This window comes from Hippocampus comes, unplaced genomic scaffold (genome assembly GCF_001891065.2).
Source record: "Hippocampus comes isolate QL1 unplaced genomic scaffold, H_comes_QL1_v1.1 scaffold570, whole genome shotgun sequence".
NCBI classification, from domain to species: Eukaryota; Metazoa; Chordata; class Actinopteri; order Syngnathiformes; family Syngnathidae; genus Hippocampus; species Hippocampus comes.
In genome coordinates this window covers 403990-417264 of record NW_017805000.1, presented here as the reverse complement: position 1 = coordinate 417264, position 13275 = coordinate 403990, and the positions used below count along the sequence as shown (strand labels likewise).

The window sequence follows — 13275 nt, the reverse complement described above, 5'->3', positions numbered from 1 at the left end:
GATCAACAGGTGACGCATTCCCTTGTTGTCATGGTAACACAAGCCGGACTCCGTATTAGCGCCGCAGTGGCGCAGAGCAGTTGCTCATTTGCGTGAGATGGGACCATCCCCTCAAAACAGGCCGAATTCAGCATGCTGTGTAAACATGAGTGTAATTCCCCGCCCACAACTTGGTAGCTCGGCTGGGCCAAGAGCCTTCATTTGCAAGTGAGCGGGACCCACTTTTCAATTCTGAATATATGGATAGCCCCTCGAACTGAGCAGCCATTTCATTTTCACGGGCGACCGACGTTGAACATGAAACACATATAATCTCTCCACTTAAAACCACATCGAACAACCACGACACAATGGAACAGGAGACAGTTGAAGTCGGTACAGCAGACGCAATCTTGCTATTGGCATAAGAGTAGAGAGACGGCGGGGGGAGGGGGGTGCGGGGGCAGCGGTCGACCCTCAACGCAGGCTAATTTTAGCGAGGCCAAAAAAAAAAAACCATAATGTGCGACACCTGGAAACTGTTTTAAATTGTTTAGCAAAAAAATAAGGGGGCAGTATGTAAGCACGTCTCATTCCATTTGTCTATAAACAGGTTAAAAATATTCAAAAAGAAATGAGTAGACTTTAGGACTTTCTGTGGGAAATCAAGTGCCATCCAAGCAGCGTTCGATAGTGTGGAACAAGAAGCTCTGTAATCTATTAGTTCACCTGCCCTCAAGGTAAACAGATTTGAGCCTGCTGTTCTTGCAGTGCATTGTGTGTCCATGCGTGTCACAGTAGGCCTCACATACATTGACTCACATTTCTTCTGACATATTTATTCAGTTTGTATATGAATTTACAAGCTAAAGTGACAACGAGTAACGGACACATTGCTTCCAAAAAAAAATAAAATAAATAAATAACACTAGCTTCAGTTTGTGACCAAAAAAGAAAGGCATTTTACAACACAGTTTTATTTTCTACTGCAAACACACACACACGCACGCACGCACACACACCTTGGAATGAGCAACGGCCACTGAGATGCCCACAAAGCATCGTGCTGTTACACGGTCACGTCGACAAAGCAACCTCCTGCACTGTTTGACCTATTCAGTGGTTAAAAAAACCCGTTTTCCTTCTCCCTGAATCCTGATTTCTTTGTGCACTTCACACGTGGAACAAGCAAAAGCGTCACATTCATTTTGGAAAAAAAATACGACAAAACAAAACAAAACAAAATCACACCACTGCTTTGGATTTTAATGGCTGCCAAAATAGAGGCTGGAACTACTCAAAGGCTTTGGCAGAAAGCAAAGCGTATTCTAACGTGTGTACTGTCATTAACATGAGCACCATTCAACATTGTAATAAAGCCTTCACCAAAAGCGCTTGTAAATCAGATTCAGATCAACCCAAATGATTCTACTCGTCCATTTTCCATTACGCTTGTCTTTATATGGGAACCTATCCCAGCTGATGTTGAGCGAAAGGCAGCATACACCCTGGCTTGGTCACCAGCCAATCTTAAGAGGGGAATATAGACAAGCAACCAGTCGCACTTGGGGACAATTTCATCTTTAATGAACCTAACACGCATTTGCAAGCACGGGAGAACACGCAAACTCCAAACAGGGGGATCCTGAGCCGAGATTTGAACCCTGAACCCCAGAACTGTGTGGCAGACATGCCACAAGTGCACTACCAGCAAATAAATCCACAGAGCCAATAAGTAACCAGGGTCACCACCGGCCCTGAAACAAGTGGAAAGACAAACAAACACCTTATCCTGAATAAACGCATTCTACTCTCTGGAGTGGTACAAACAAAGATCTCTGGCCACTGTGCGAGGAATTCTGCTTGGAACGAGCCATTTTTATTTTGTCATTGACATCATATGAGTAACAACATGGCAATGGCTATGCAACAGATTTGATTTTCCAGCAGGTTGCCTAATGTGCTACGTTATTAGCCCAATGACATGGAAGACGACACATACACGCACACACTGTCCTCTGGAACTGCTGCTGGAATACCAAAACGTCATTATTGCCTCATTCCAACAGCACGCTCACACACATACAACGCAAACGATCAGTTTCTCCGTCTTTTTTTCCAAAAATAGATATGATTATACGTGTATATTATACATTTAGATTATGTTTATTACCAAGAGTAGCCACAATCTAATACAGGTGCAAATATCACAATAGTTCACTGACAGCTTCTGAGGAGGAGTGGGGGGGAGGTATGAATGGGAACATGCACATCTGTGTGTCTTTTGGAGTTTTTTTTTTTTTATAATACAGTGTGTGTATGTGTGTGTGTGTGTGCGCGCGAGTGTTTTACACAAATGTGCTTTCTTTTTATATCGGGCATACCTCTAACTCAGACCTGAGAGTAACCTCTGCACCTCAGACAGCGTTCTCACATTCACACACACGCATTTAAACTTGAGCAGTGACACGCATGATTTCTAATAGGCCCAGTTGGGCATGATGTTGAAAATATTTGTCACCATATCCTTGATATGTACTTTAAGGTCCATGCGCATACACTCTTGATCTCGCGAGTAGCACATTACAGCACACTAGTAAACCAACTAGCGCGCACTAATAGAATGATATTAGTCACTTTTTTTTTCTATGACCTTCAGCTTGATATCTAGGATAAGGAATAAATGCTTCTACAGCTTTCCATCCACATGACATGTTGAATTTCTGAAATGAAAAATTTGTTTTGCTGGGAGACTCAGACCAGGCTCCGATTCATGCGCAAGATAAGCCCCCCTCCCCGACTGTTGTTTTTGTCTTGGGCAGATCATTTTAATGTGTAACCTCATTTGGCTGTTGGTCGTGCTTCCCGAGCAATGAATTCAGACGTGCCACTGGGCTGGCAAACATGGCCGCTGAGAGAAATCATAGAAAGGCGTGGCTGTGCGTGGAAGGGTGATCGTTGAGAATGATGATGTGGTTAGGCCGGTCCGTTGGCGGGGGGCTGCTTCTCTCTGTAAAACAATATCAAAAAGGGACAGATTTGCAATTAGGTTGACTGTGACGGGAAGCAGAAAAACAGCATTGGGCTCGGGGGTGTGTGACAAAGAGGATGTTCAAGCGCAGGAGAACAATGGAGAGAATGGAAGCGGGCCACAATTGTTCGTGTTTCTCTTCTCTAAAAAGAAACATTCTGAGCATGCGTGACATTTCCTCATATAGTGGTGCTGGATGCCATTCCTTAATTAATTGGATGCCTCCTTTTTGCTTCCTCGGGACAGCTGACTGGAATTCCCTCCATTGTGTTCTGGAGCAGACGTTTTTAGTACAACAGAGCACCTGAAGAGTGGATCTGGCATCTGTAAAGCTGATGTTTATGGGAGAATTTAAAGAGTGCACTCTATGCAGTTGAGTAAATAAATGCCCCCCAGCCATTTTGAAATACCATACCTCTTTAAATGCCTGTTATTCTTGGCACTCTAGTAAACCAGTACCTCCAACCGGTATATGAGGAAATAGGGTGTTGAATATCTCATCCCTAATACTGTACATGCCTTGTTCTCTCTGGAGTTAAGTAAACAAACGCCCCTAGATCCAACTTGAGAACATTCCTCCATTACCGTGTGTTAAAAGTACACAGACACTACTTACTGTGTGACAGCAGCGGGCTGCTGGGTGGGACTGGTCTTCGTTGGACTGGGACAGTCTCCGTGTTTGCTTCCAGATTCCGCATCCGGCTCATTTCCTTCCCCTTTGTCCTCTGCTGTCTTCCCTGCGTGACTTTAAAACAAAGCAAACCGTGTTCTTGCCAAGGAAGGAAATAGAGAATGAAGTGAGCTCCCAAAGGAAAGAAAACAAACAGTTGTCGCAGGTCCTGGTTAAAAGCTCACGGCGGTTATCTGCTCTTGACGGTTTGCCGCCCCGCAGCCCAAACAAAGATCAATTTGTGCATGCTTGTCAAGGGGGTGGTATTTGTTAGTAAACTGCGTGCTAGTGCGTTGACTTGGATTGAAAAGATTTTTGTTCTAAGCATGCAGTGTGGGCAAAACTTCCCCACTTGCTCTCTGCACAGGGAAGACACCAGTTGGGTTTTTAATAGGAAACGATACACTGGATATGTCATTATTGCAAACATCTGTGCCACACGTGAGGCCACAGACACTCCTTTTGCTATTCGTGGATGTGCTAAAGCCTGACTGGTGTTGAGAATAGGGACCAGCTAAGCTAATGTAAGGGTATGTAGTAGGTTAGTGCAGTCCACTGATGAATTAGTCTTGATCGTCGCATCCATCCTTGCTCAAGGCAACAAGCAAAACACGCGTGCCGTCTTTTGTTATGAACGGCATTTGCTTTGTCATACAAACTTCAGGAAATCATCACACGCTTCACATACCGTCGAGTGGCTGGTCTGAATACTCTGAGGGTGGGGGGAGGGGGGTGAAACAGGTGGGAAGAGACAGGTGGTGGTGATATCAAAACAGCAAGAAAGGGCGAGGGAGGCACAGGGAAAAAGCTTTGTGGGATGAAAAGGGGGGGACGATCTTTGTGAGAAGCAGAGAAACAGTAGGTCATAGATATTTTGCAGTATTAGTTATATGCAAAAGAAAAGTTGTTTTCAGAGGCCATTTGAAATGTAAATGAAGTGTAAGAAAATACTTATACTATATAAATATTCTTACACCACCTACCAAACTCATAACAAGGCCAGGCTGATTCTTAGATGTCATCGATTAATTCCAGTTGAATTGTCAGTCGCTGGTGCTGAACATTGTCTCACCAACACATAAGAGTGTGAGAGAGCTTAGCTCTTACAATATGGATGAAACGAGCCATGCAGTTTGATGTCAGATTTTGTATGATAAGGAGTACAGAGCATCGGTCTATTGACAATGCGTCCCGTACCTGCTGAAGACGGCGCGCTCGTTTTTGGCGTCCACAGTGAGCCGGATGGTCTCCTTGCCATCACCCGTGTTGATGGTCTCCGTGTGGGTGGACGCGCCCCCCGTCTTACTCTCATCTTCGTCAGTGTCGGAGCTGCTGGAGGAGGAGCTGTCCGAAGCCACAAGGGGGGCTTTCCTCACCCCGCATATGCTCCACACGCAGGCTGGAGAGAAAAGATGAGATAGTCCAATTTATTGAACCTGGATGGATTCACTTCACTTTTAAACTTTTTATTTTTGTGATTGAAAAACAGTCAACCACATCTTACGATTCTGGCTTGGTTTGGTGCTAAGGTCCGAGTCCACAGGCGAGCTGCATCGGGGGCCTGTTTCAGAACTGGGTATATATAAATATCATTTCAAAAACTTGAGGGAGTGAGAGCACAAAAGACACACTGCAACCATTTTGAGAAGTCGGGTAAAAGTCTGGGAGGTCACATTCCTCACATTCCCAGCTCTAAATTTAATTTCCGACATGATCCAAACATTCAGCGGGTGACACCTTGGACTAGCAAGACAAAAAAAAAAGCACACCGACCTCCAGTGATCCCCCATTCATTGCGGGGTTACAGACACACCCATGAAACTTTGCAATAGGGACCACATAAAACACTTTGTCATTTATTTGAATACTCCTTCCGTACACTTTAGATATTAACACTCTTCAATTTATGAAAACACACTTTTCAAACAACACAAAGTACTGCTAGCATACAATGTATATACTATATGTATGTATGTATAAAATATTGTGTGTATTGTAATAGCTATACGGTACATGCATGTACTTTTAAGAGTGGGGGGGGGGTAGGTGGGGTGTGATGTCAGGGAGTTAACGTGTGTGTATCTGGCCGTGGGTGACACCAACCTATGCGCAAGTGTGTTGCAAGAGGCTCTCCTTTCCCATAAGCGAGGGCATTGTAGTAAGTAGTATACTGTACAACCAATACTGATTGCTTAAATTAAAAAAAAAATTATTAAAATTTAAAAACAATGCAATATAGCGAAGGAACACTATCTTATTGTTACATTGGGACCATGCACACCCCACTTAGCCATTAATTAATTTACACAGACTCTTCTGGATGAGATGCCTGTAGTTCTGTACTGGGGTATAAATTCACTGAGCATGTTTCGTGGTTTCTCTTTTGGAATGTCGCCCTGGCCTTGGTCTGCCCCTCATAAATGCCGCTAACTGCACGTTGCTATAGTTTGACACAGAATTTAGGGGTTTGCTTCTTTTCAAGTTGTGCGGTCAATGAGCGGAAACAAAACTCTCATGGTGGTTAGAGACATTCACTGTAAAATATTCAGCTACGATAGTATTGCTGGCTGTGGGCGGGCATTTTGCAGGCTCACCAACAGAAAGGCTGGAAATCTGTAAACTTGGCCCAGCCCTTGTCGTCTGTCTCGGTGGCGGCGGGCTGGGGACTGTCCCAGGCTGCAAAGCCGACGCCAGCCGCGGGAGCCTTTGAGTTGACCTCCCCAAAGTCTGCAATCCAGTCGGAGTCTGAGGAACAAAGTACACGAGGCACTTACTCAAAACCTGTCATTCCCTCAGAGCGACCGAAACAATGGTATGATGATCACATGCTATCGCTCACTCTTTGTGGCCTCTGCCTGACTGGAGAAAGGGTCGATGTCACCTTTCAGCTCCTCTCCTTCATCAGAGTCTGAGCTTGCCGCTTTGTCAGAAGTGGCCGACCCATCACATGCCTTACTCGAGGCTTGGCCTTGAGCTACCTGCGACCCACCGAACCTTGATGGAGTAGATCAAATCAGCATTGATATATCATGACACCAACGGTGTCTTGCAAACGGCTGCAAACCTGTTCCTGGACTTGGTTTGTGTTGCATAGTTGAATTCTTTTTCCTCCCAGATGTCCTCTTCGTCATCATCAAAGGCTTGAATCCTCTCCTTGGCGCAAGCGTCAAACGAAGCCGTATTGGCCTGCAAAGTATACGTGTCGCTGTCAAAGGTTCAAGCTGGTAGATGGAAAATAGGATTGTATTTAAATTGCAGGTCCATCTGCCCTATTCCTATTTATATACAGGAGTACCTTACCTACAAAGTTGATTTTTTTTTTCCCCTTGACCAAGCTCGTGACTAAATTTACTTTGACGGTAGTGTATCAAATCAATGTTCTCTATTGAAATAAACTGAAATGTCATTTATCCGTTCCACATGCCAAAAACAAAAAGAAATTTTTGTGTTGTAATAAAGAACAACAACACCATGTTGTATAAAAACAGACTAAACTATAATAATAATAATAATCGCTTGTATAAAAACAGACTAAACTATAATAATAATAATCGGCATGATTCTTAAAACTCACACTGTCCTGGCCCACATCAATGTTGATATTGATCTCTGCAATTCGATTAAATGTTGCCCTACAATGAGAAAAGGATTCGCTGAGTAAGCATAGTGAGGTAAGGGCCATGTCGCAAATGCAAGCCCACTGTAGTACACACACCCAATGCCGTCGTCGTGATCAGTGAACTCATCGTCGTTGAAACCAAACTGATCCACAAAGTTTGCCGTCATCTGTTGAATTTGGTAGTCCGAAAAAGCCTGAAGCATACATACGAATACGGTTTGCTTAGAAAGCATCCTAGCAGACACTCGTTACAGTTCACGTCCGGGCTGAAACCTGCTGGAGCGTCAGTTCTTTTGGGAAGGGGCTCTCCATGTCGTCTTCCGAGGAAGGCCGTGGATTACCGCTGCCGATCTAAAACGCACAAACAGAACAATGAGAGTTTATACGATCAAAAGATAGGTTATGTATTGCATGTATGTACCAGATCTATGGTGTTTCTCTTGTTGGTCTCTGAAAGTGTCTGGTTCACAAAAGTCTCCCAGCGCCCTCTGCAGTCAACCGGTAGCTCTACACAACAAAACCAACAAACAGCATTATGCAGAGCCAGGCAGGCCATGGAGGGGGCAAAAATTACTTATAAGATGCACAGTGCTAATTTGTGCCCACAAAGTGAGTGTAATGTGTGCAGAAAATAATAATGCTGATTATCATTTGTGGACAGTTGGGTTAGCAAATCAAGTGCATCTTTTCTATAGAGGGTCAGGTAGACAGCATCACGATTCTCTTTTTCTGGCGAAGTTGTGCTCCAATTTGCTTACCCGGATGTCCAAATTGTTCATGAATATGTTATTAAATCCACAAATTCACATGAATGTTATGCCTATTTCATAGCATCAAATGTGTAAATTGTGGCCATGAACTAGCATAGGTGCATGCAATATAAGTGATAGTCAAGTAGTGATGGAGTGAATGTAAATGAATTATTGCCGAACACATACCGCTGATGAGATTACTAATCTGGGTGTGAACCGGGCCTTTCTCCAGATTGTGGACAATTGTGTTGGCAATCCTGGTCAGATGCCCCATGTAGCCTCTCCTCATTCCACCTTCTGACCTAAAAGCAATTTCCGCCCTTAGATCATCCCATACAGTAGTAAACAGCCCGATAACCTCAATTAGTCTTACTGGGTTTTATCATTCTCTTCCCAGGCCAGTAGAATTCTCTGAACGAGGCGGCAATGCTGAAACAACTTAAAAAAACAAATTGGGTGATCAACTGTCAAGAAAACAGCACCGAGTTTCCATCAGCATGTTAAAGTTACCTACATGAGTCACCAATAAATTATGTGCAGTACTGTCTTGGGTGCCTACGACCTCCGTCAAAACCTGCTCCTGCGACATGTCCTGAGGAGGCTTGACGTTGTCTTGGGAAAGGAGCCCTGGTTGAAGTCTCATTTCGTGAGCACAGGGCCTCAGGATGGCCGCCACGCAGAGCTCCACTTGGAGGTGCAGGAAGTTGTTCCACGTGTACTTGAAGAACGAGTTCTGAAAGTACGATGGGGTCCTTTTGGAACAACAGCGTACATTGAAAAGTGCGGGTTGGCCTCACCAAAAGCAGGTCCATTGTATTGAGTTGGCAGAGTTCCTGCGCTATGACTGCATGGCTGGCGGAGCTGGTGTAGAGCAGGGAGGCCACTAGTCTGGCTACGTGTAGCCGCGTGTTCCCCAAAGGTTCCTCCAGCACACCCAAAGTGGTCCGCATAGGATTTCGCTAGATGAGGTAAAGAGACCAAAGTAACTGTGCTGCTCTCATGAAGCCCTCCAAACCTGTTCATGAGTCTTATTTACATACTTTGGGAGGCTCGAGAAGTAGCTGGTGGAAATGAAGCAAGTGTGGCTGAATGGCCAAAAGGATGCTGCTGTTAATGTTGTAACTTCTCTCAAACCCCTGAGTGTCCATTACACCATCCACGCTGCCCATACCCCCCCAAAAAAACCACATACACAAATTGACAGGAGCTTCAAATGGAGAGCTTGGGCAATTTCACCAACAGAAAGACACAAAGGTTAATAAAAGCAAGAAAAGTTGGCAACTCACACAGGCCTCCTGATTTCCAGCAGAGTGAGGAGAACCTGAATCCCATTGACGATGCAGCTCTCAGTCCTGTCTCCGGAGAACATGTTCCGTAGCAGCTGCTCCACACACTCCTGCCTGCAGAACAGAGACATCCATCAACTTTGGGTGCATCCCGTCCGAAGAGCACGATTAGGAGAGTGTGTGTCGGTGTGTCGTACGATTCCAGCACGGTCAGCAACGGGTCAGGCTGGGACATCTCCTGAAGCTGATTGGCCTGGTCTCTGCTTAAACGAATGATGTCGCACAAAGTCTGAGAAGCATTGGACTGCCTCTTGACAGAAATAACACACACCGATGTGGACTTTCAGTATTGTGAATATCGAAGCTATAGAGTGCTGATAAAGTATTAAAGTGGTCCCTTGACATACAAGTGTAACTCAATGATTTTGTATTTGTATGTTTGACTGTTTGTCTCACTTACTTAATGACTGACAGACAGTGTATTGCCGACTGTGGCTCTCCTTTCCCACATGCAAGGATATTATATTAATTGGCTATATTTTTTTTCACAAGTCATTCAAGATGCAACATATCCGAAGTTTGCTTGTAACGTAATTAAAACTCGAATTGACCAAGGCGTGGCTTGAAAAACTTGCATGTTGGAGCACTTGGAAGTCAAGGTACCAATGTATTCAATTCAAACAGGGGTTCCAATAGAGTCGCTGCAAAATGACAAGAATGTGCATGTACCTCTTCATCCATCTCCGGATGAATGATTTCGACGAGTCTCTGGGCCAGCTTTTCTTCATTTAGCCACTGTAAACAATGAACAGAGAATATTATAGTGGAAAATGTGAGTGTGTTCAAAATTGTGTAAACTATGCATTCATTTGTCTCCTACAGCGAGAGTCTCTAGTCGAAGAGGGGGCGGCTCCACACAGCTGATAAGCCGAAGCAGGATATCCATCATGGCTGACGTGTCGATGTGCTTTAGAACCAAGGAGAGAAATCCCTCCTTCCGCCGCAGGAAACTAATCACCTGATCACAACAGAACAGAGACACCAACGTCACAAAGTCGTGCAAGTGTAAGTTGCAAAACACACGATACACTGCACGACCGGTACAGTGGACAATGACTGACATCTAAATTTGCGAGTGTTGCTTTTTTTCATTGACTAAAATTATGACTACGACTAAAAAAAAAAATCAAAAACTGAGTAGAACATCACCAGCACTAATTGCATTTAGTCGGCTCTAAGTTAAAATGTTGAAAAGGTAGTTTAAACCAGTACTAGTAGAATACATGAAGGTTTCAAGGATGGCAATTGAACATAGAACAGATTATTTATATCATTTACTATTGGGAAATTTATTCTGAATCATGAACAAATCTTAGGTAGCAGGTTCCACTGCACAGAACAGCAGGTTAGTCAATCTCTGTATACATAGAAAGCTGGGACGATTAGGTACTGTGAACCTTGGACAGATGGGAATGAATCATGTTTCATCTCTAATAGGTAATGCATGACTTGGTGGGTGCTACCTGCTCAGTTTTTCGCGCGATGAGGTTTCCAATGGTCTTGCTGAAGAAGGACGACAGTAATGGGTTCAAAGGGGAGGGTTGCTCCAGGAAGGCATAAAGGGTTTCCAGGAGAGGCTCCTCATTGCCCAGCTTGTCGTTGATCACGCCCACATCACTTGTCAACAACTCACATGCGATATTTGAATACCTGTGAATGAACAACACACACCTACTTGTAACATGGAAAGCGGAAACATGATTTGACTGAGTTGGGCAGAATTTGCCTATGTAACCATTACACTACTGGGAATGACACTGTGTTGCAACAGCAACGTATTAAGCTAAAATGGGAGGGCAGAGTTTCTCCGCACATGACTTGACAGCTAGACTGCTCAAGGTTCCAGAGCAGCTTTCAAGCGACATCAAAACACAATCATATAAAGACCATAAGGTACATAGAGCTGCACTGTTAACATATTAGCATTAGCTACCACTGACAACTATAGCATTTTTGGCCACATTTGAGGGGTTGCAGTACTTCAGTTGCTGGCAACATATTCAAAGCTCGCCCACGACTCAGATTGTCTCACAGCAATGACCAAGTGAACTGGTAACTCCTAAATTGAGGCACTTTTAAGTCAAGCTACTGTATTTTACTTCCATGGCACATACTTGAATCGCTTGGTTTCCTCGATCCCAGCAGGAGGCTCTGTAGTAATCTTGCGAACTAGTTCCTGCATACACTGGTCCTGGCACAGGAACAGGAGGAGTCTAACAGAAGTTACAAAGAAAAGTGAGTTGAGTCAGCGGGATGCCAACAATGGAGCCAACCGAGATGTCACAATAATGACCTTCGGTTCTGAGCCTTGCACTCCTGCAACACATCGTCCTCGTCCATGAGCTCAGCAAGCGTGACATCCTCCTTGTCCAGTAACGCCTCCAGGTGAGAAGCTGTGTGTAGGTCAAATTTCCAAAACATGGCTGGTGTCCGCAGTGATGTGTGCTCTTAGCTGTATGAAGAGAATTTGGCATTTTGATTGGTGCTATAAAAACAACTCTGCATACTTGTAGAAACTAATGATTGACGAACATTGATTGACCTTAGAGCTGACTCACTTTGAAAAATAATGAAATTTATTGATTTTTCTCCTTAATAATGTGATTTAATATGGTCGGCTATCTTAAATGTGAGGATTGCATTTTAATTTCTGGAGGTGTAAATTAGGGGCTTGGAAAAGAACTAGTTTTGTCTAATAATAACAGAAGTTATTGACATTCTTGATTATTACATCATCTTCACAGTGTCTAATAATAACAGAAGTTATTGACATTCTTGATCATTACATCGTCTTCACAGGCTAGTTATTTCTTTTCTGCGCGGACCATCAGTAGACTTCATCAGTTGCCTGTTGATTCAATATTGCTGCCATCAAGGATTATGGGTAAAAAATTTTTGTAAAGGTTGGTCCGAGCAACCTATGGCGTGATTTCTCTCCTGTAAAATATGTGTCTAGCTCCACCAATGTGAAGTCATCAGGAGAGACTGTAGTTTAAGAGTGTTAAGTATTGGCTGTTTCGTGATACAATGCTTGAGCAAAATATAAAAATGTTATAGTCCTTAATTGTAAAAAAAAAAAAAAATTGTTGGCAAAAGTCGCTAGAGCCGACTTGTTGAAAAAGAGCGTCACTCACCATGTAACGCACCCATGACACCCATGACAGAAAATTCTTAATTGCCATTGATTTAATACACTGCGCGTCAAGTTTGTTTTTCTTCCGTTGACAACACATTCCCCAGAGAGTTTCCACTAGCGACCGAAGCGTTCATCTCATACCGTGACAGTCAAGGAAAGATAAATGTTTTACATATTATATCCTGAAGCTATTTAAGAAGCGGTGCTATATGTGACGAGCTAGCTAGCTGACCTCCTCGGTCAGCCTCCTCGGGCTCTGCGTCACCAATTTCCACTTGACTTTCTTTAAAAATAGATATATGTGAATTTGTTTTTTTTATATGGCAAACGAGGCTTACCTTTCAGTCGGCATTGTCCTCGGTCATCATGTAAGATTGGGCTGTGAGGTCACCCGTAGCGGCCCATTGCGGGGCTCTTCTATTCCAATTGTGGCGTATGTTAGCTTCACGCTTGCAGTGTCCTCCGGTCACCATCCATTTGCCGTGTGCGCGCTAGTCTTGGAGACGCTGTGGACCGCACCGACACAGGCCGAAATTAACTTCAACGGGCGGGCGACGACGACCGGCGGTGTCACCGATCAAAATGGCGGAGAAGATAAAACGTAGTCCATAAATTCGGCTGTCCGTCAAGCCGTGCAACCATCAGCCTGGTGACATTTTGACGACGTGCAGGGGACGCTGTCAGCAGTTAGAGATAGTCAAGAGGACGTAAAATAACAACAACTACGGTGTCGCGTGATAAT

The 13275-nt window shown here is 44.1% G+C and overlaps 1 protein-coding gene across 3 annotated transcripts in view; it reads right to left on the bottom strand.

Annotated features, from left to right (window-relative positions):
• Positions 1-802: 802 nt before the first annotated feature.
• Positions 803-13275, bottom strand: part of ppp6r2b (protein phosphatase 6, regulatory subunit 2b) — a 14448-nt gene continuing 1975 nt past the window's right edge. Inside the window, exons 1-25 of one of the 3 annotated variants that reach the window (XM_019895098.1) lie at positions 12872-13269; positions 11691-11849; positions 11512-11610; positions 10861-11047; positions 10218-10355; positions 10067-10132; positions 9535-9647; positions 9338-9451; positions 9092-9212; positions 8849-9010; positions 8566-8784; positions 8425-8489; positions 8238-8353; positions 7721-7806; positions 7573-7650; positions 7396-7493; positions 7255-7312; positions 6745-6866; positions 6520-6674; positions 6275-6425; positions 5185-5252; positions 4878-5079; positions 4369-4392; positions 3627-3755; positions 803-2989 (exon numbers count right to left, since the gene is read on the bottom strand). In XM_019895098.1, coding sequence (XP_019750657.1) covers positions 2956-2989; positions 3627-3755; positions 4369-4392; positions 4878-5079; positions 5185-5252; positions 6275-6425; positions 6520-6674; positions 6745-6866; positions 7255-7312; positions 7396-7493; positions 7573-7650; positions 7721-7806; positions 8238-8353; positions 8425-8489; positions 8566-8784; positions 8849-9010; positions 9092-9212; positions 9338-9451; positions 9535-9647; positions 10067-10132; positions 10218-10355; positions 10861-11047; positions 11512-11610; positions 11691-11818 — 2733 coding nt within the window. In that variant the 5' untranslated portion in view covers positions 11819-11849; positions 12872-13269 and the 3' untranslated portion in view covers positions 803-2955. Of the gene's footprint in view, positions 2990-3626; positions 3756-4368; positions 4393-4877; positions 5080-5184; positions 5253-6274; positions 6426-6519; positions 6675-6744; positions 6867-7254; positions 7313-7395; positions 7494-7572; positions 7651-7720; positions 7807-8237; positions 8354-8424; positions 8490-8565; positions 8785-8848; positions 9011-9091; positions 9213-9337; positions 9452-9534; positions 9648-10066; positions 10133-10217; positions 10356-10860; positions 11048-11511; positions 11611-11690; positions 11850-12871; positions 13270-13275 lie in introns of those variants that run through there. The other 2 variants (XM_019895105.1, XM_019895114.1) reach the window with 2 other exon arrangements.